At 42.8% G+C, this 23,165-nt stretch overlaps 1 protein-coding gene across 1 annotated transcript in view; it reads left to right on the forward strand.

Annotated features, from left to right (window-relative positions):
- The first annotated feature begins 1,671 nt into the window (after positions 1 to 1,671).
- FBXW10B (F-box and WD repeat domain containing 10B) overlaps positions 1,672 to 23,165 on the forward strand; it is a 38,089-nt gene continuing 16,595 nt past the window's right edge. The window contains exons 1-9 of the mRNA XM_077327530.1: positions 1,672 to 2,363; positions 6,586 to 6,723; positions 7,560 to 7,754; positions 7,840 to 7,967; positions 9,587 to 9,709; positions 12,212 to 12,321; positions 16,138 to 16,341; positions 19,851 to 19,972; positions 22,776 to 22,924. Coding sequence (XP_077183645.1) covers positions 1,823 to 2,363; positions 6,586 to 6,723; positions 7,560 to 7,754; positions 7,840 to 7,967; positions 9,587 to 9,709; positions 12,212 to 12,321; positions 16,138 to 16,341; positions 19,851 to 19,972; positions 22,776 to 22,924 — 1,710 coding nt within the window. The 5' untranslated portion in view covers positions 1,672 to 1,822. The remainder of the gene's footprint in view (positions 2,364 to 6,585; positions 6,724 to 7,559; positions 7,755 to 7,839; positions 7,968 to 9,586; positions 9,710 to 12,211; positions 12,322 to 16,137; positions 16,342 to 19,850; positions 19,973 to 22,775; positions 22,925 to 23,165) is intronic.

The raw sequence follows: 23,165 nt of genomic DNA on the forward strand, positions 1-23,165 counted from the left end.
ATTGCTGTGGGTGAGGAGTTGTTTAAGATTGGGGGGCTGTCTATGTGAAAGAAAAGGTTTACCCGCCAGTGCTTGGGAAAGTGAACTGACATTATCCAATAGAGCTTGTAAGTCACTGATTATGTGTTGTACTGTCTTGAACTGAGAGCTATATGTAACAACTATTGTGGTTGTATTTGGATGTTGTGACACAATTTACTAATTTAACAGGATTAACTTTTGCTTATATATTCCCACTGTCATGATAGTTCATAGTCTGAGAAAGAGTGCTTGCACTCGAAAGCTCACACCTTGAATAAATTTTTGTTGGTCTTAAAGGTGCCACTGGACTCTGATTTTGTTTTGTTATGTAAATGACGGTAATACTAACAAGGGATGACAACAGACACTGTGGAAAAATATACAAGATATATTGTGACATATCAGCTTAATATTCATAGTGCTGTAAATGAAATATGTAGTGTCTTTTTCTATATTCTGTATTGTTTTTCTGAATTTAAAAAAATCAACAACAAAAGTTCCTAACAGATATTCATGCATTTAAAACTTAACGAGCATACAATAAGAAGCAAAGACTTGAGATAGTGTGAAAGAAGATTGATTTTTGAGTCAGAAAAGATTGATAGCTATCTTCCATGATGTTCAGATGTCCATGAAGAGGGAAGTAGCCATATGAAGTAGCATAACATGTTGTGGATACAAGAACAGCCCACAAAAAATGGGGTCCAGTGTGGCATTTAAATACCCCAAAAATGTATCCTAAGGACAGGTTTGGGTGGTTAGCCCATAAAACATTGTGTTTGAATTGTGCTTGTGCACTTCAGACTGCTTCGATCGCACTCACACATACACAAGTTACACATATACAAGTTACCAGCCTCTAAGGGGGGGGGGGGGCTAGGGATCTTCAGGAATTCCACCTGATCTCAAGATAACAGAAATCGTTCAGTTCCCCTGGAGAAAACATCTGCTCTGGGACTGACCTTTAAGGCATTTTAATCCTAAGGTCTCTTGTCTCCCCAATCCTCCTAGGCTCCAAATCTTCAAGGATTTCTCAAGCCAGAACTGGCACCCCAATATTAGATTTAAAAATAAACTTACTAAGCAGTTATGCTGAACAAGAGGAATCTTTTCTCCTTACCTGTCTTTCCCAGAGGTGGTTTATTCTAGTAGCAAATGTAGCACTTGTGACAGGACCTGTAATTCCAGGGACCCCACAATGCTGTATGGTTAGGGGGCCTTTGCACTGTGATTCTTGGGGGGGGGGTCTTCATACTTTTGTGGCTTGTGGATCACAAGAATCAAAAAATAAGCGATCCGTTGCTTCTGAAGGTCCAACTATCTATCCCTGGGAAGGGTGCTCCTCTGCTACTTATGCAGCAAAAGTAACAGTGCCAGATGTGCTCTGCTAAGGCCCTGCAAATCCTTAAACTGGCTCTGGTGCTATGAGCCCCCTGACTCCTTAAACCGGGGCTGGTCTTTCTACTCAAATTTTGATGCAGAAATAGAACTTTTGCAGAGAAATCCTACATCGATGGCTTAGAATTGTGTGGTTTGTCTATTAGAAACAATACATTATGGTCGTTACAGTTTTGCTCTTGAGCACATTGTAGGAGAATTACAGTAGCAACAGTATCTCCAAGGTGTTCTGAAAAGAGAGCATTCTACAAACAGAAGGGTTGTAGTGTGTATCTCCACTCCTTGTTACATACCCTGGTCTGTTCTCTGGAAGGAGATTTACCACTGAACAGTGTAAACGGGCATAACTAGGAAGCTCTGTGTCTCTCACTGTCCCCACCCCCCCAAAACAGGGGCTGGCACAATGAAGATTTCAGAGAAGACAGAGTCAATCTTACCAGAACTCTTGGAGTATAAACTAGACTACAGTCCTGACCTACGGTGTGAGAAGCAAACAGAATTGGTTCCTGTTTGCCAAAGCTGCAAATCGTGCGTCTTGTCCTGGAAGGCTTTTGCTACTCGAGAATGGTTTATGAGAGCCAGCTCTGCTACTCAGCGACAATTTGTAGTGGGAATCATAAGAAGATTCAAAAATCATGACCTGCTGAAATATACCTGGAACCTCTTGAAGTCCACCTACAGCAAGGACTTTGTTTATAGTCGTTCTTCCATCACTTCCAGCTTCCAAACATCTTCCAGCTTAAATAAGGCACTGAATCCACGGACACTGCATCAGTCCATGTCAGACCTCTGGAAATGGTTCTCAAATGCCAGCTTCTGGAGCAAAGCAAACTACATGCTGCTCTTGCTGCAGATGTGCAACTCAGAGTTGCTGCTTATGGCTGCTAGTCTGATCCGGATTCTCTTGGTCAAAGAAGCTAAGATCTCCAAAACTTTGACAATCGGTAACAATGCAAGGGGCAGGGGGGAGGGAGTGCTGTTTCTAGCATTTAACAAAATAATACATGGAGAAGTAGTACACTTTCCTTTATGAATGCTCTTATCCTTTATGACTGCTCTTATCTCTAGAGAGATAAAGTGGGACAGGTTTATAGCATGCAGTTAACCATCGTAGTCAAAAGATGTATAGCTTTTTAAGTCAGAGGTCTGGAGGCCCAGGGCATTTCTAACTTTTACTGCAGAGTAAGGTGTTTAGTAGCTAGTCACTTAGGACTTATAAGCAAGTCTCTTCAGAAGTAAGTCTCGTGTTATTCAGTAGGGCTTATTCCCCAGGGGAGAAATGTTTCTTCAGTGTATCTAAAAAAGTGTAATTTGTGCAATTCCTTTGGAGGCAGTGGGCTTAAAAATGTAACTCTAATTAGGATTGCATTATTAACTTCAGAAAGTAATGATGTTAAGTCTTTCTAGTATTTATTTATTTGCTCCCCATTCCATAAGGCTCAGGGTAGCTTACACAAGTTAAAAAATACAATATAAGCATATAACAAATGTAAAATTTACTATTCAATTTGAAATACAATTTATTATTTAAACAATAATTGATACCAGTCTCCATAATTTGTCTCCTATCCTGAGGAATGGAAAGATGAGTACAATCTTTAATGCTTTTGTTTTGTTGCATTTGGGCAGGGAGGCCAGCAGTATTTTGATGTTATCTTTAGGCCTCAATCATACAGTTGGTGGAACAGCGTTGTTTTGCATCCAGTACCAAAAAGGACATGGCTCTGGTTAAGGCCAGTTTGTTTCTTTAACTTCTACTGAATTGGTTGCAGATTTTCAATGCAATGAACAAAGCCCTTTTATGGCTCCCCAATCAGGGCAATCAGATGTATCTCCAAGGCTTCTCCAGAATTGCAGTATGTGTGAGATTCAGAGAAGTCTCACCTTCCCTCATAGAACCTTAAGTATGAATTCAGACTCATAAACATGTGTAAGTCTCATAAACATAAATGATCCTCCATGAAAAAGGAGTACATGAGCTACAGAAATAGGAATTTTTTCCCTGGACAGCCCTGAAAGTTCAACTCATGATGGGACGGCATGAGCCCAGGGTTCACTTCCATGCTAAGGCTTCTGTGCAGCTAAAAGATGGGGCTATGTGTGAACTATACTTATAACTGCAGTATGAAAAGTCATATCATGCACAGTTATAACAAGTTGGACTCGGAAGTGGAACTTAGGTTTAGGGATTAGAATGGATTTACCTGAAGAATGGTCAGTTTTGTGGTAGAGGCCCAGAATTATTCCATTTTAGGCTATATTCTTAGTAGCATAATTTTCCACCTCAAAAGTTAATGGTACTAGGGATTCTGTTTTTTTGGGGGAGGGGGAATCATCTGGACATCTACTTTTTCATTTATGTGCATGAGACTTATGCACGTTTCTGAGTCTGAACTCATACTGAAGGTTCTATGAGCTATGAGGGAAGGTGAGTATCAGGGATTCTGCTTTTTTGGGGGGAGGGCATCATCTGGGCATGGAATTGGGGTCACTGTGGATAGGCAGGTAGTTGTGAGTTTCCTGCATTTTGCAGGGGGTTGGACTAGATGATCCTGGAGGTCCCTTCCAACTCTATGATTCTATGATTCTACTTAACCTATTAAGTCCTAAGTAGATCTAACTATCTAACTCCAGGCATCAAAGTTTAAGGGAAAAAATCAAGTTGGAAAGGATCAGCAGCAAAACCATGAGGACAATAAAAAGTGTGTGTGTGTCTCCAAACACACTCTTGTAAACCTCAGTGTATCTTTCCTGAAACATAGGGCCGTTCCGCATTCGTCCAAAATAGCACAATGGTTACTAATTGAAATTGCTACAGTTTTGCCGTTATGCACAACGTCGTTAACAATCTGCAACACTCCTGAAACCGATCCGCAAAAAGCGCTTCGTTTCAGGGAAATCCCAAAAAGTGGATTCACCCTCCGGAAAGCGCTACACTCCTGCAACCAATCTGCAACACTAGCGGGAAGGTTCTGTGCGTTACCATTGTTGCGGTTTCTGCAAAGTCCTCCCCCTGACTCTCTGCTCTGATCTTCCGGCGAAGTGATCGCCATTTTTTTTTCTCCGAGCGAGTGGAGATCAACGCACCGGCAAGCCTTCGTTTACCCAGTGAGGCTTCCCCGGCTGCAGTTCCTCTGTTTAAAGTCACCAAGCACAAGCATCGCAGAGGCCCGTTTGCTGGTTTATTTTCACTTTATTTTTCACACTGTTTTCGGCCGAAAATCGCGCCCGTGAGGGGGGGGGGATTTTTTTTTCACTCGGGGGGAGTGTGGCAACGATGAAACGGCAGCTTAAACATCACCTGCTAGCTGGATGGGTCTCTCCGTTGCAATGAATCAACACATATTCGTTGCAACAGGTGTATGTTGTTGTTTTTTTTAAACCTTCCTTAAAGGGAAAGGGGCTGTTTGGGAGCATGATAACGGCAGCCCATTGGCTGCTTGACGGCCAGGGGCGGGACACAGCTCAGCAATAGCGCTTCCTTTCTAGTGATTTTTGCCGAGACCGGAACCCTGTGGGAAACGATAGAAACGCAACTGGATTCCACTACAAAGGCAGGTATGCATAATGACGAATTCCACTATTTAAAATGGCGATTTTTCGTTCAGCAAACAATTTGCAACATGGATCCCGGTGCGGAATGGCCCACTGTTTTCCTATAAAGTGAAAAACACAGTTGCGTGATCGATAACTATCAAAGCAACTGCATGTTTTTCATCTACAGGGAAATAATGTTTCAGGAAAGATACACTGAGGTTTAAAGGTAAAGGTAAAGGTTTCCCCTGTGCAAGCACCGAGTCATGTCTGACCCTTGGGGTGACGCCCTCTAGCGTTTTCATGGCAGACTCAATATGGGGTGGTTTGCCAGTGCCTTCCCCAGTCATTACCATTTACCCCCCAGCAAGCTGGGTACTCATTTTACCGACCTCGGAAGGATGGAAGGCTGAGTCAACCTTGAGCCGGCTGCTGGGATTGAACTCCCAGCCTCATGGGCAAAGCTTTCAGATGGCTGCCTTACCACTCTGCGCCACAAGAGGCTCACACTGAGGTTTACAAGAGTGTATTTGCAACAAGGTGACCAGATTGTCCCACTTTTGGAGGGACATCTGGGGGTACCTGGAAAATTGTACTTATGTTGAAATTAATAAATATATATTACAATACTATTTTTGCATTCTATGCGTTCTATGAAACTTTTTGTTGCTCCATATAGACCAAATTTTTAATCAAGAACCCCCCTCCCCCAATGGTGTCCCGCTTTACCAATGTTAAAATCTGGTCACCTTAAACAAGAGGGAGGACAAGCAAGGCAGTAGCCAAGGTGTGGTCAATGAGTGCACTACTGTGCTTGGGAGTATTGTTTCACCTCCACCAAAGAAGCAATGTGTTTATTTAGGAAATTAAGAGCATTTCAGAAGTAGAATAAGGAACCAAAGGAGATTGTGGGATCTTCTTCCTAGGAAGCTTTCAATAAAAGAGTAGAGAGGCATTAGTCAAATCTGATGAAACCTCACACCAGATGTTTCTATGACTGATGGGAGGCAAGACAAGGCTGTAAGGACCCGTGAAATGTTATACCTGAACACATAAAACTATCATGAACAAATAAATTCATCCCAAGGATATAGTTCTCTAGTGCAATCCACAGAATGGTAAGCTGCCCTACCTCTATGTCAATATTGGAGTGCAATAGCCCACTGAAAGTCACAGAACACAACTGTGGAGCTGCACAAATGCACATGACTTTAGACCAGCAATGACCACGGCTCAGATTAATATTTCCTGAAATGTATGAAACTCAAACACCCTGATTGTTCAGGAGAGAGTGAACACAGAACACATATATATACTGTACTGAATCAGACCTTGGTCCATCTAAGTCAATATTGTCAATATTGTTTATGCAGACTGGCAGCAGCTCTCCAGGGTCTCAGGCAGAGGTCTTTCTAAACACCTACTACCAGATCTTTTAGCTGGAGATAAGGGATTGGACCTGGGACCTTCTGCAAGCCACGCAGGAGTTGTAGCACTGAACCACAGCCCTTCCCTAATATGAGACTATTTTCTTCCTTTCTATAGAACTTTTTTTTGGGGGGGGGTGTGGGTGTTACTGTGCTTTTATTTACCATTTCCTCTTCCCATATTTGTAATATCTCTCTTTTTAAGATGAAGGTAAAGACAAAGAAGAGCCTTCTGTGCAAGAGCAACAAAAAACTGGCTCCCATGGTCCAAACTGTCTTCCATCTCCCAGCAGTTCTTCAGAATTTGGAAGCTTTCTTTCGCTAGAGAGTACCAGCCTTTTGGGTATTATTTGTTTACATCTGGCACTTTCAAATATGCAGATTCCTTAATAAAATCATTGTAAAATCACTCTGTAAGACCATTGCGACTATCTAAATTGTTGCTTTGTCCTCTGCCAAAGTAGTTTGCAACATATATTTGGATTGTTTGTTGCTTTTATTGCCCTACTTTCCCTTGTGGCTCAAGGTGATTTACAATTTCAAGATCAAAAACATACAAAATTATGACTGAAAATAATTTTGTTGTATAGAAGTGGGGCCCTGATCTGGATAACTCCAGTTATATCAGAAGCTAAGGAAGGCCAATGGCAAACAACCTCCAAACACCTCTTGCCTTGAAAACCTTTAGGCATCACTGTAAGTCAGCTGTGATTTGATGGCTAAAAAAATACAGGAGGGCTAAAAAATTATCTGTCCCAAGCACCAAGTAGGCTTTGTACACCACTGGTCATTCTTTGTCTAATGCTACATGGTGAGTTCATGGCCAAGCCTATCTTAGGTCCATGTCCAGCATGGTTCCCACACTCTTTGCTTTTGTTAGTTATCTTGTGGAATTTCTAGACCATTGTAATGGTAGGGAAGAGTCGGGTCAGCAAGAACAGGAACATGTGGTGAGACAGTGGGATTAAAACTCTTGTTGTGTATTCGCAGCATATATTTAAAACATATACTTTCTGACAAACTTATCGAGGGATGTGCAAACTCTGAGGCAGAGGAAAGACTCATGAAAATGATCCCTTTCTAGATTCTTGGGCTACTGCTCCCAATTTGGGAACAAATGCTCTGCCCTTTTTATAGCCATCTCTTCATGTCCTACTGACTTCCTTCTCCCTACCACAGGTCGTCCACGTGTGAAAAGGGTTTGGTCAAATGAATCCGATCTATCATCTGGAGAGAAATCTGAGAGTGAGGATAAAATCAGCCACTGGTTGGCCACATTGGACATCACCAGTTGGCCTCCTTCTTCCAAGAAGGTTATTCTACGCTTAGACCTCATTCGCTGTCTGCCTATCCACCTGTCTAAGCGCATTTTGAGTAAGGATCTCCTTCCCTCCCACAGCTATCTAATGCTTCCTTCCTGCTGCAATGAATTAACCAGGTTTTCCTTGTGTTGGTCTAGGAATGCTGGACCAAAAGTCACTTACCCATTGTTGCTATGTGAGTCCCCACTGGGCCTTTCTGGTCAAAGAGATTAGGAAGGACATTACAGGCCATCGTATCCTCCGAACGGAGATTGTCTTCTTTCAGGTACTTCTCTCCTTTTTCCTAGTTATATACAGCATTTGGAGAAATCACTTCTGCCTCATGTTTGCCATTTGGACAGATGTATATGATATATGAATTTATAAGCAATGTCGCAAAAGGTATTTAATGCAATGGCATATGCATGAAACAAACAACTTACACATGATCACCAAGAGAGTGCCATAGCTTTCAAAGGCATCATGACAAGTTTTCTGGAATCACATTTTCCCATAAAGCATTCTTTTTACCTCAAGTGTTTTTATGCTATTTTGTTAGACCTGAAGCTTCAGGTGGTACAAGCTGGCATAACTGGGATACTGGAGAAGAAGAGTTTGAGAGGGGACATGATTGGGCTCTTTAAATAATTGTAAAGTTGTCACTTGGAGGAGGTCTGAGAGTGGTTCCTGTTGGCAGCAGAGGATAGAACCTGCCATAATGGGTTTAACAACATGTAGAATGCTACCAGCTAGATATCAGGAAAACAATTTTCACATTCAGCAGTGGAATTGGCAGTCTTTAAGCAGCAGCTGGGCAGATACTTACCATGGATGCTTTAGATTGTTTCTGCATTGAACAGGGGGTTGGACTAGATGTATGGCTCCTTCCAACTCTAGGAGTCCATGAACTCAAGTTCCTAAGCAGGGACTGAGAATGATCCTGTCCTCACATGCAGAAGCCAAGAAGTACAGAAGCACAAACCTTAGTTTATCTATTTATTATTAGATTTCTATACCGCCGCTCACTGTAGCCTCGCGGCAGTTTGCACATACAGTTCTAAAACTATATAACCCCAATAAAATCCCCATTCAAATAACAATCACATAATAACCAACTATGCAATGGCGACCATAATCTCTAATAATCCCTCCTTGTTCAGGGTGGGGCACTGATCTCAATCTAATATTAGTCTGACGTAATGAGAGCCGGGGCCGAGATGAATTTGGGAACCAGTTGGAAAACCCCTCCCCTGGGACTTTGCCCCAGCCTCAACCATACACCTGGCAGAAGAGCTCTGTCTTACAGGCCCTGCGGAAAGCTGGTAACTCCGGCAGGGCCCTTAGCTCTTCCGGGAGCTCATTTCACCAGGTTGGGGCCAGGTCCGAGGCCAGGCGTACGTCCCGGGGTCCCGGGACAACCAGTATCAGTTGTAATGTATATCAGGGTAGGTTGTACTGTCAGGGGGAAGAATCCTTATTTCTTCTTTCAGAGGCAGGCTGCTGGAAGTTGAGGAGGCCAGACTGCAGTGAACTCCAACAATAGCTGCAGTGCAGGGTAGAATGTGGTACACAAATCAAGGCCAGCACAATTTTTTTTCCCATCCATGCAGCAAGAAAGAAGAAATAATTTAACTTTTTCATTCAGGCTTTCCAGATTAATGCTCCTTCACTCACATCCACACAAGTAGATACAAACAGATTGCATCAGCTTCTTAAAAGCCCTGGTTTAAATTTAAACTTATGTATAAGCCCATTTTTTCAGAGGCATAATATAGTGTGTATGGGTCAGAATGTTGTAGTGGAACTGGGGAGACCCAGGTTTGAATTCTTACTTCACCACAAGGTTCACTGAGTTACCTGGGGACTGTCATTCTCACTTATCCTAATCACTTTTATTGGTTGCAGGGATTATGTCCTAAAGGAGCAATTGCCAATTACGCCAAAGTGGTCAAGGTTGCCATTCCACAGATAAACCAAGATGGTGAAATTATTCCAGTGCTAGGACGTAAGGATCAGCTGCCACCTCAGGTGCATTGTGGGTGTTTGGCATGATACCGGAATTGAGTAGGTAGTGGGCTTGATTATCTGACATCAGTGGCTGAGTCTCTGTGGATGACTCCCAGATAAAATCCATGGATTGAATATGGAAATGGGGAGCTGCGTCAGCTTCAAGTGGTGCTTCTTCCATTCCTGTAACAAAGGAAAAATAGATCAAGTTTGCAGAAACTATTTTCTGTAAGCCCAGTTTGGGGATTTGTTGGGCCCATAGCACTAGAGCCAGAGCAGGGCCCTTGTTACTTGTTGTTGTTAAGTTCTGTCAAATCATTTCTAACTCATGATGACTTTATGAGCGAAGGCCCATCATCCAACTCTGTCTGCAGACATTTATTTTCCTAAGTTCAATCCACTTACAGCTTTAAGACAAACAACCCAACCCAAACTAACTTGCAGTAGGCACCAATGAATGCATAGGTAAACATACTTAGGATCACACTGCATCCTTCACCACAGAGCCATGTGGTAGAACAAGCTAGGTCAAAGGTCCAATGGCACCTTTTAAGACCAACGACATTTTATTCAAGGTAGAAACTTTCATATGCATGCACACTTCATCAGATACAGAAAAGAATGATTCACTTTGAGCTTTGCCATCAAAGACGTTCTCTCAAAGCCAAATAATCCCTTTTCAGTATAAGAGAGGCACTTTGGAATGAAGCTATTCCATTCCATTCTTTGGCAGATTTAGATGAAAAAAATGGAAGGAAGGAAATCCTCCAACACAGTGATTCCCCGAAACATATGCTGGGGGTGGGGAGACATTTATCCTGCCCTCCCCCCAGCAATTGAGCATATCACTTTTGTTCAGGCCCTACTCCCTAGATGCATTACAGTAGCCATTACTTACTGCTGAAATACACAGCAGAGCACTGAAGGAAGTAAGACAAGACAGCACCACCCGAAGGAAGATTCTTGCTCTCATGCAAGACTGCTTGTTTCCTAAGCTAGAACAGAGATTTCTTGCAGTGAGGAAGGTGTCTGGCATGTGGGTAGCAAACTTGCAGCTCTCATTAGTGCTCCCTAGGACAGCACCAATAATAAATGTGTGAGTGTATGCAGCACTGTCTGCAAGCAGCTTGGGGAGGGAAAAGGTGTGCATTGGGGAAAGAAGCTGGAGCCAGTCTAAGATCTCCCATGCACAGCAACAAAGAAACCAAAATTCCCGGCCCACGGCTACCATATCTAATCTGAAGCAGAAAGTAGCACGCTCAGCAGGCTGTCTATTTGCATTGTCTCCTATTAGCCACTGTAGAAATTAGTTTCTTTTATCTTCCGTGACCTTAGCACTGGGAGGTAAATGACCTGGGGCGGGGGAGACACCTTGAGAGGCCCCTGAAAGTGCAGGGCCTGTTGCATGTGCTAGAGTGTTAAACTGGCTATGATTTTCTAGCTACATTGACCTGGAGTGTCCCAGCACACATTGCATGCTGGCTGGAGTGGGTTTCATTCTGGAAAGCTAAAGGTAAGATAGATTTATGGAGGATAGGCCCATCAATGGAAATTGAATGGAATCTCCATAATTCAGTGGAAGGAAGGAAGAAAGGAAGGAAGGAAGGAAGGAAGGAAGGAAGGAAGGAAGGAAGGAAGGAAGGAAGGACACTAGTGCTTGGGGGAAACAACAGAGGAAGGCTTCTATGCCATGACTATTGGCCCTCCACAGCAACTGGTGAAAAAAGATGATGGACTACATTTATTTGTTTTATTTATTTGTTCAACTTTTATGCCACTCCTCATTTGGTGTCTCAGGGTGGTGGACAACTGCTCTAATCCAGGAAGGCTTGTTATGTTCTTATGAGAGCCAGTGTGGTGCAGTGGTTAAAAGCAGTAGCTTCTAATCTGGCAAAGCAAGTTTGATTCCCCACTTCTCCACAAGCAGCTAGCTGGGTGGCCTTGGGCTCATCACAGCCCTGACAGTGCTGTTCGGATCGAGCAGTCCTGTCAGAGCACTCTCAGCATCATCTATCTCACAGCTTGTCTGTTGTGTGGAGAGGAAGGGAAGACAATTGTAAACTGGTTTGAGACTCCTTCAGGCAGTGAAAAGTCGGGTATAAAAGCCAGCTCTATTTTTTCTTCTTCTTTGAGGTGGGAAAATTAGGGCTACAGGGCCAGGCTTGCTATGGATATGGGAGGCTGAGGGATGTGGGAGGCAGCTATAAACAAATATGTGACATCATTTTTGGGGAAAACTCAGAAGTAACATTACACCTCTTTAAGAATCTCTGGAAACTTAGTGGTAAACCATAAAGATTTTGGTAATCCCTGCAGAAGACTAAAGCCACTTCCCACTTTTCCTGGAAGTTTTTCTTTCTCACATCAGTTGCTGGACTGCTGGCAGGTATGGCTCCCTGGAGGCAGGAAACAACCCTAGGCAGGATGAAGCCTTTTGCCAGCTCTAGTAGGAAGGCATGCAATTTGATGTGTGGCATTCTTGTTCTCATCACCATTTGCCATTAATCTTCCCTTGGTCCTAAGGAGGCTGAATACATGCAAAAAGCATATCATGGCCAGCTAATGGATAATGTTGTGCTGGAAGAAAGGAATGTCTTCTGTAGCCGCTACAATGTACGTGTTCTGATAGAAAGGTATGTATACAGCACAACACGTTTTTCCTAGGAATGAACCAATTCCCTTCATTGTTATTTTCTGGTTCCATTAGGACTATTTGAGGAAGTTGATATTGGATTTTATATAAGAAAAGAGTAAATGATTTCAAGCATGATGAATATATTACAATTTAATTCAGCTACAGCCATAAATGAAATATTTTAAATATATATACATACACGCGCACCCACACACAACACACACACACACATACTGCCCTCCTTTTCACCTCAGGGCAATTTACATTGTAACTTTCATAAAAATACAGTACAATAAACATCTTGATTCAAATATAAACATATTTAACAGTGAGAACTTGTAATGAAATAGTGTAATTTAGCAATCAACAGTCAACAGTTTGTCTGTACTGTGGTTATGTTTTTCTGTCTGTGCAGATGACGGGGGGGGGGGGCTTCAGGTTGATGACTGGTGGCTTGTTTACTTGTCTCGGCCAGATGCCTGGTGGAAGAGCTCATTTTTGCAGGCCCTGCGGAATTGTTTTAGTTCTAGCAGGGCCCTGATGTTGTTTGGGAATTCGATCCACCAGGTGGGGGTCAAGACTGAGAAAGTCCTGGCTCTAGTCCTTGACAGACAAGCTTCTATATAATTGCAATCATATAACAGTGTTCCCATTGATATGAATACAGACACATATGCAATAAATAATTTTTTTAAACTCTCTTAAAAGCTAATTCCATGTTGAAAGAAGAATGCATTTGTTTTCCATTTTCCCCAGCACATAAAGGGTTAGTTTTCAGAGGCTTTCATGATGAAAAAGTGGGGATGTGATGCTACCCTTCATTAAGGTGACATGGTCTCTGTTCTGACATGATTTCCCCTGCATAGGGTTGCCAGCTCTGCGCTGAGAAATACCTGGAGATGGGAGTGCGTGGGATGTGGGATTGGGACGGACCTCAGTGCAGTATAATGCTATGGAGTCCAACCTCCAAAGCAGCCATTTTATCCAGAGGGTAAAGCTACAACAAATAAAATAACAAATAAAATAAAATAACAAATTAAATATTTATTATATAGTGTGCACATCTGTAAATTTGAATATCTGTGTCTGAATATCATCCACATTCCTTGTAGATGAGAATTTCCTATGAACCACATGAAATCAGATGTCTATACAGCCTTCTTCACTGGTCAAAATATATTACATATACAGAACACACATCCTTATACATTATTCCTCTTAATATTTGTGAAACAGCCTGTGGGGTAGAACGTGTCCGGGGTGTCCGAGTTGGAATAGGGACAATCAGGGTGCAGCCAGCAAAGCTGCCTGCATCCTGATTGGCCCTGCCCCTACAGCTCCTGCCCTCCCTCCAGCAGAAGAGACAGAGAGACAGAGAACCCTGCCAAACTGAATGGGCCCTGTTTCCCTGCTACAAATAAGCCCTGATTACCTGCTATGGCTCATGCTGCGATGGGGAGAGAGACAGACAGACAGACAGACAGACAGACAGAGAGGGAGAGAGAGACAGAGAGAGAGAGAGAGAGAGAGAGAGAGAGAGAGAGAGAGAGAGAGAGAGAGAGAGAGAGAGATTTGCACCTGCTAGTATCCCCTGGGTCCTTGCATCCAATGCAATGGGCTTTCTTGCTAGTTAAGAGAATATTATGGGCCTTTTCGCACGGGGATCTTTGTTGCAAATTGTTTGCGGAATGAAAAATCGCCATTTAAAATAGTGGAATTCGTCGTTATGCATACCTGCCTTTGTAGTGGAATCAGTTGCGTTTTTTAGCGTTTCCCACAGGCTTCCGGTCTCGGCAGAAATCGCTAGAAAGGAAGCGCTATTGCCAAGCTCGTCCCGCCCCTGGCCGTCAAGCAGCCAATGGGCAGCCGTTAGCATGCTCCCAAACAGCCCCTTTCCCTTTAAGAAAGGTTTAAAAAAGAAAAAAACGACCCATAGCAACGAATCTAGGTAGATTCGTTGCTACGGAGAGACCCATCCAGGTGCCTAATGTGAGCTGTCGTTTGATTGTATGATCGTTTGCACGCTGCCTCGAGTGATAAAAAAAAAATCTCCCCCCCCTCTCACGGGCCCGATTTTCGGCTGAATTTATTTGTAAAAAATAAAGGGACTTTATTTCAGCAAACGGGCTTTTCAGTGGTTTGTGCTTAGTGACTAAAGGTGAAGGACTGAAGCCAGGGAAGCCTCTAAACAGAAAGAGGCTCGCTGGTGCGTTTATCCCCGCTCGCTCGGAGAAAAAAAATGGCGATCGCTTCGCCGGAAGTTTGGAGGAGAGAGCCAGGGGGAGGGACTTTGAAGAACCAGCAACAGTGGTAACGCACAGGTCTTTAGCGCTACTGTTGCAGATTGGTTGCAGGAGTGTATCGCTATCCGGAGGGTGAATCCACTTTTCTGGATTCCCCTGAAAGCGCTACAACGAAGCGCTTTTTGCGGGTCGGTTTCAGGATTGTTGCAGATTGTCTACGACGTCGTGGGTTATGGCAAATTAGTAGCGTTTCCAAATAGCAACCATTGTGCTATTTTGAAGCCGTGCGAAATGGCCCTATATATTTTTCACAACTAGGTGTTCTCTGAAATTTTAAAAATGAAACCAGGGGGGAAAAACAAATTATTATTGTTTAAATTGGCATAGATATACTAAAACTTTATTAATGTTTTTAAAAATGTTTTTAAGTGAATAAAATACAAATTATAATCAAAACTTTCATTATGGTATTGATTTTTGCATTTTCTCTCTACAACCATTCTTAACAGGACTCAACATGAATTCTTCAAATTCGAATACAACTTGACTTAAAACATTCTGCCTTTCTCATATCATACCGCTACATAAAAGATATTAAACAGCCGATTTTTAACTGAGTCAAATTTCATGAACTTAATCTTACTTAACTTTTAAATGTATTAGCGTTAGGCCCACATCTTCTGATCTGGTTTTGTGTGGCTCATAGGACATGCTCTTCTATTATGTTTGTAAATTTTACAGTCTGATATACAGACACCTAATGATTTCAATTTTATAGGTGTGCACACTATATAATAAATATTTAATTAATTTTATTTGTCTAGCTTGTTGTCTGGACAAATTTGGAATATTTTGGGTTGTGTTTGTTTCCCCTCTTTTGTTATAAACTGATCTTTTTAGTCTGGAGATGAGCTTCAATTCCTGCGAATCCCCGGGTCTCACCTGGAGATTGGCACCCCAATCGCTGCAGCAGAGGATCTGCAAGGTCTGTGATTAAAGAAGGGGGGTTGTTGCACCACCCGATTCCTCCTCTTTTCTGTACTTGCTGTTCTCACATGCTGCCTGAGCAAGTTTTCTCCATCTTTCCTGACCTACTAATTAAGATCCTCCTTAAATAGGCCCCCCTTCCACTCCCCTCCCAGGGGTGTCTCATGCCCATCAATCTTTCACTTATCTGGGAAGTCTCCTGGAGCACTATGTGAGCTTGCAGTTCCCTCCTGGGTTGCGCCTTCTTTCCAGTGGGACTGGACAGAGTGACAGGCTCCACCTGGTGGCCAAACCTGAGTACTTAACACAGACTCTGAAGCCCCACCCTCCCTGTTTTGTTCTAGGTGGGTCACTGTGACTGTTTGCCTCAAATGCCTGCAAGCCTTAGTGGGTCCCACTGCTGGCCCATTGCCAGATTATGCTCTTTGCAACATAAATACAAGAATACAAATATTTTTGTGATAGGAAACAAAACAATTTTGAAAATGCTGTTTTAATTGACATCCATTATTTTATTTATTTATTTATTTGCTTTATTTATATCCTGCCTTTCTCCCCAATGAAGCTTCTGCTTCTTCTCTCAGTGAGGATCCAGGTAGGGTGATCCACTACAGTGGTGGGAAACTGGTGGCCTTTGGTTCTGTGGACCGCAAAATTCGTTTTATGGATGTGAATGAAGTGAAGCGTGTTCCTCCTGTCCTTTCTGGCCACGCTGGTAGGATCCATGCCCTATACTTCAATGAACAGAAAGGGATCCTCCTAAGTGGCAGCTATGATCTCAGTATCAGGTAAGCTGTGCAGGTGCTACAAGTGTTTTTCCAGTGCTTGTAAATACCTGGAAATAATTCTTTAGAAAAAAGGTTTCACTGAAATCAGTGCAACTTATGAATTTGATATTTGTGGTATGTTCACGTATTTAACTTTATTGGTATTCTGTCCCTTGATTTATGAAGGTACTGAGAATAGACTATTTAGCATATGCATTTAAATAGTGAGTAGAAACACATCTGTGGACAATGAGAGTGTTGGTTAAGTGGCTTGAGTACAATGGAGCACAGCAAAACCCTGGATCTAGACCTGAACTCCCCATAGCTCCTGAGAAAAGCTCACAAATGCAGAGGTGTCATGCTGGATGGAGAGAATTTATAACACAGTTTACTGGACTTCTTCATAATTTGCTGTTTATTAAATTCTGGGATGTTCTACAACTCTGTTCCGATTAATATGTGGGCTGATGAGACCAGACATCTCTTTCTCCCCATCTGTGATGTACTCCAGCACCTTCCCAGTGAACCATGCCCATCTGTGCAATAGCCTGGCTCCATGTGGATGTTGGTGATGTCAGGATTGCAGTGGCGTGCCTACTGCCTCCCTTTGACCTACTTTCTTGGCCTAATAGTTTGGATGCTAGTTGTGAGCATGGGAGCTGTGAGTTTAGGCCTCTCCTAGAGTTTTTTAATCTAAAAAACCACACTTTTTCATGGAGGGGATTACATAGTTCAGAGCTGCAGGAGCTGGCAACGTTCCACAGGGCCTGCAAGATGGAACTGTTCTGCCAGGCCTTTGGTTGAGGCCAGGGGGAGGAAGAACAAGGAAGATATAGGCCTTTTTTTTGGTAAGCCATATTACCATCTTCTTGGACATATGGTAGGGGGAGTGAGGTAAGGTAGGTGGGTAGGTAGTTGGGGCCATTGGGGTTGGTTGGGGAGGGTATGAGGGTTTTTTAAGACTTTTACTGTTTTATAAGATTGTTGTGATCCACCGTGAACCAGTTGTGTTTGGAATGGCGGAATATAAATGTAGTAATAAAATAAACAAACAAGTAAATGGATGGGTGTATGTTGGTAACACTTTTGCTGCCAGTCAAGGCCCTAGACAGGGAAGGTAGGAGTTCTGAAAACTGAATGGGTGTCCTTCTCCATATTGGCTGTGGTGGAAGTGTTCAGGCCGGATGCCTATGTTGCGGTTGCACTGTTGCTGAGTCTTTCCACACAACTACAGTGACCTAGAAGAATCTATAGCAACAATAATAATATTAGATTGTCTTATGGATGACACACACCCTACTCTATTGTCCTTCAGTGGGGGATATGGCCCAAATAGGGAGTGGGTACTCCTCCACTGAAGGCCAATTGTGAGTCTTCCCTGCCTCCATTCTCCTCCTCTTTACTACTGGTTTCTCGCACTTGGGAAGAGGAAGAGCAGGCAGCAAGAAAGCAGGGAAGGGGGGAGGAGGCTGCCCAGTCCTCGTGGCCCAGTCCTCGTGGCTGGGCTGCCATGCTCCCAGCTCTCCTTGGGGAGTGTGTCCAAGTTTCTCTGCAGTGGTATGGGCGTTGTGCCAGCCTCACTGGTCTGGCTCCCCTGGCTAGGCCACCCTGCTCTTTTCCTGCCCTCTCTCTTGCTTACCTTAGTTGGGGGGGGGGAGAGCCAGCCTTCTCGCCAGCTTCCCCTCTGCCACAGACCTCAGCTGAGCCTTTTCTTTGGCCTGCTCGCAACCGGGGGTGGGAGAGAGCTGGCCCACTTGATCTGCTCCACCCCAGGCCTCAGCTGAGCCCTCCTTCCCACCTGCCCAAGACTAGGGGAGGAAGCCTGCTCACCAGACCTCAACAGTGAGCCCAGCCTCTACTCTGCCCCAGGTCTCAGCTGAGCCCTCCCTCCCGGCCACTCTCCTGAGACTGAATGGGGAAAGGCATGTTGAGGCCACTCCAGGGCACCATGGGAGCCTGCCCTGATCACCAGCAGGTCCACCTCATGCTCACTGCTAGTGCCCATTCCTGCATGCAATGGGCTTTGCCTCTAGTTTTTCATATTCAAATATTTTGAATGTCAAAAAAACATCTCTCTTCCTAGGTGCTTAGGAATTATCCATGGTAAAGTTTACCAAAAATTATGAAGAATTCTTCTGGAACATTGTTGTTGTGAGGTCCTTGCTTTTGGGCACCACAGGCATTGTTCCTGTTTGATTTCTTGAGTCTAGTGAAGAAGCAAAAGTCTGGCAAAACAAAGCGTAACGGATCTTTGTGTGGATTACAGGGTGACATTTAAGATAAGACTTCATTTATTATCACTTTATGTGCATTGTGACTAAAAATTCTCAAATTATTTTGAATATCTTTTTGCAAACATTTTTGTTGAATTTGTATGGATTGATTGTACAGGGCTTTCTAGCACCGTGATTCCTGAGTCATAGGAACAGAGTCCCCCCTCCCCCCCCGGCTCAACTGTTTCCCATTTAAACAGCTAACCTGCTTGACACCAGCCAACTGTTTAAAAGGACTTCCTTGGGCCACTCATGCAGCCCAAGAAAGGCCATAGATGTGCAGAGCATACCGTTCTCATGTGTCAACTGTTCAAAGGGGCTTTCTTGAATAGCCAAGTGCAGACTCAAAGCTGTTTAAACCCTGCTCCCTGCAGTTTTTCATGAGGAGCAGAAAGAAATATTAACCAAACAGCTGCTTTTTTGTGAAGAGCAGACACTTTGTGCTCTTCACAAACTGCATCATAATTTAAGGTGATCAGATTTTAACATTGGTGAAGCGGGACACCATTGACAGGGGGGGGTGTTCTTGATTAAAAATTAGGTCTATATGGAGCAATAAAAGTTTCATAGAATGCAAAAATAGTATTATTATATATATATATATATATATATATATATATATATAAATTTCAACATAAGTACAATTTGCCAGGTACCCCCAGATGTCCCTCCAACAATGGGACAATCTGGTCACCTTATCATAATTCATCAAAGCTCATGGTGGTTCTTCAGTTTGTGAACATTATTTCACAAAATGTGATGAACTTTAGTTCATCAGCTAGTTCATGCCCATTCCAACATAGCACATTTTACTGATGACATTTTAAGCTATCTCTTTGTCGCATTATATCCCCACAAAATCTCATTCCTAGATGTTATATAATAGATAAGGGAAACTGTGGCATCAAAGTAGACCATACAGTTCAGGCAACCCATGGAGCATTTTTTCTATTGCCCTCTCTATAATGAGCTATGGGATAGGACTATTTTGTCAGTATTAGACAAACTTTCAGGTTTGTCTGATAGAATTTTAACAATCAAGCCAATTTGTATAGGAGAAGTTACCTGAATTGTTTAATCCATTTATAACAACAAACACCGGTACTCTGAAGAATGTTTAGCTATCAGTCAGTGACTGGTGAAATCCTGATGTATCTGTCAGCATCCGTAGATGTCAACAGTGAACAGTTTACTAACTTTCAGGCTTTTTTGGTTGTGGTTGTTGTTTTTCACACTCTCTTAATCTGTAATTTTTAGGATGTGGAATATCAACACTGGAGCATGTATGAAAATGTTTAATGGTCACACAGGGACCATCATTTGCTTGGATTTGCACAAGAACAAATTTGTTTCTGGAGCAAAAGACTGCACTGCAAAAAGTAAGCTAGAAGGGTATCCATATGTTGCAGGAAAATGAATAGAACTTACATTGCCTCTTAAAAAGCTGACATGATTTTATTCCAGCAGAAAACTTCCATGAGCTACTTCATATGCCTTGAGTGGCTGCCATTCCGTTAATGTTGCGGAATGAAGTCTAACTGTTGTGTAACGCTATTTTTTTAACATTATGCATAATGTCATACACAATCCGCAACACTCCTGCAATACTCCCGCAAAAAGCACTTTGATGTAGCGCTTTTTGGGAAATCGCAAAAAGTGGATTCCCCCTAAAAAAAACGCTTTGCTCCTGAGAACAACCTGCAACACTCCAAAAAAGACACGTGCATTCTCAATATAGCGGTAGAAAGAATGTCCCTCCCTAAGTCTCGCCCCTGAGCTTTCGGAGACGCGATCACAATCCCCCCCACCTTAAACTGGCAAAAGCAACGAATAAGTGAGACTTTTTCGGCTGAAGTCCCTCCACAAGCAATTCAGAAGTGCTTAACAGTAAAACAAAGCTCCCTTCTGCAATTGTCTTTAAACTTTCTGAGCACAATACAGCCCCCTGTTTGACACTGCCTGTAATTTCGGCCAGAAATTGCACCCATTGGGGTGAATTTTTTTTTTAACTTGAAGAGTGTGTAAACGATTAAGCGCCAGCTCCTACGCCAGTGAAAAAGGTCTTTCTAAAACATCGAATGAACAATTATTTGTTGCTACTGGTGTTTTGGGTTTTTTTAAAAACAGTTTTTAGAGGGAAAGGGGCTTCTCAGGAGCACAAATACAACAGTTCATTGGCTGTTCTGTTTGATTGATGGCCAGGGGCGGAAAGAAGCGCAAACAAAATATCGCCTCCTTTGTTGTGATTCCGGCGAGACTGGAAACTTGTGGGTAACGAAAACAGCGCTAGTGGGAGAGCATTTTTTTCCGCTAAAAATGGCTGTGTGCGTTGTCAAGATCTGCCACTATTAATTGTAGTGCTTTACAATAGTGCTTACATTTAGCTACATTGGCAGGTGTGCGGAATGGCCCGGGTCTTCACTATTCACACACTTTAGGCCGGGGTAGTCAAACTGCGGCCCTCCAGATGTCCACGAACTACAGTTCCCATGAGCCCCTGCCAGCATTCACTGGAGGGCCGCAGTTTGACTACCCCTGCTAGTTTAGGCAGTGCTATAAAAAACAAACAGTAAAATGGCCAAGCAGAAGCAGAGTGGAAAGTAGTTATGAAATCTCATCAAGAAAAATATATAGCCCCTGAAATAGTTACACTATTCTAATTAAGTTATGTAATGGGTGAAAAAACACAAGTCCCTCTTCAAGGAGTGAATGTGGAGGAGGAGGTAGGAGAATGTGAAACTTCATAAGGAATCCTAACCCAGCAGTTTCACAATGGAGCAGGTCAGGAATAGGGTGTCCAGGGAGACTGAAATGTTCCCCCACTAGTTTCTGAATACTACAAAGGTACAGTTATGTATATAGGGAATGATCTATTTGTAAGGCTAAAAGACTGAGGAAGGCCAAAAGACTGAGGAAATGCCAATAAACTTTGATTAAACCTCATATAATGGTAAGTCAATTTATACAGTTTGGTGAGAGCCAGCTTGGTGTAGTGGTTAGGAGTGTGGACTTCTAATCTGGCATGCTGGATTCGATTCTACACTCCCCCACATGCAACCAGATGGGTGACCTTGGGCTCGCCACAGCACTGATAAAACTGTTCTGACCGAGCAATGATATCAGGGCTCCCTCATCCTCACCTACCTCACAGCATGTCTTTTGTGGGGAGGGGAAAGGGAAGGCGACTGTAAGCTGCTTTGAGACTCCTTTGGATAGAGAAAAGTGGCATATAAGAACTAACGCCTCTTCTTCTTTTACATTATTTTTAACCAGGTAATTCTGCAGCTGGAGAATCATTCATATTCTTATATTTTATTTACCTATCATATTCGCAAAAAGGAAGAATTTCACCTCAGAAAATTTGCCTAGATCTTCAGATTATTATTAGTAGTAGTAGTGGCAGCAGTAGTAAACCAATTACAAGATTTAATAGCATTTGACTCTAACTGCAAAGATGCCCAGTAAGATTTTTAAAAAATGCAAATAGGTTGCAATTGTAGGAGGGGGTGTGAGGGGGAGATGTTCAAGGTAGCAAGACAATCCGTATGGGAAAGACTTTATGCTTAATAAAGTCATCTTCTGAGAGGAATCATTGCACTACAGTTTTGCTCTTTTGACAGTTCTGTTTTGCAAAATATTACAAGTATGGGGACCTACCTAATAGCCTCAGGCAGACCATTCCACATTGCTGGAGAGACCACACAGAATGCAAATAAATGGGGAACAGTTGATTTTGCTGTTGGAGTGATACATAACAGGAGAGGTGGTCCTGCAGATACGTGGGTCTAGTACTTTTAAGGCCTTTGTAGGTGATAGTAAGCACCTGGAATTGGACCCAGTAACTGATGGTAACCAATGGAGCATCTATAGAAATGGAGTGAAATGCAGACACTGATAGTGGTCTGGCTGCAGCATTCTGTTCCAACTGTAGATGCTGAATGTCTGTGTAAAGGCTCTCATGCAAGGATCTCTGCTATTTAGATATTTCTATAACACCCCCCCTTAAAACCTTTAATCAGTTCAGAATAGATTGAGAATATGTTGCACTCTCAAAAGAAGATTAGAATACAGCTGCAACCAGCTATAACATCACCTTTTTGAATATGCATTCAATCTTTCTTGATGTGAAGACCTGTGATAAATTAACAGCAAGGTTTTTGTATGTTCATCTTTTTCCAACAGTGTGGGATATAGAGACTGGGGAATGCATTAGGACCTTCAGGCACAAAGGTATTGTTTGGGCTGCTAAAATGAATGACATGCATGTTGTGAGTTCCTGTGACAGAGGCCTGGTAAAAGTATGGCATGCTAAAACATGCGTACTGATCAAGGTATGGTTCTAATGTAACAATGTCAGCTTTGGTGTGAAAAGCCCCCATTCAGTACAGTACCATTATGGCAGCATATAAGATTTTAGGAATACTTGGTAACTACAACCCACACTACATTCCCGCCCCCCCCCCCTCACACACACACATACCAGGCACAGAGAGGCCAGAAAAATATATATATTGGCTTGCGGGTGCTTGGTGTCTTTAAAGTTCACCACCCATGGGGTAAGAGAATGACTGT

The sequence above is a fragment of the Paroedura picta genome, chromosome 3 (assembly GCF_049243985.1).
Source record: "Paroedura picta isolate Pp20150507F chromosome 3, Ppicta_v3.0, whole genome shotgun sequence".
Taxonomy (NCBI): domain Eukaryota; kingdom Metazoa; phylum Chordata; class Lepidosauria; order Squamata; family Gekkonidae; genus Paroedura; species Paroedura picta.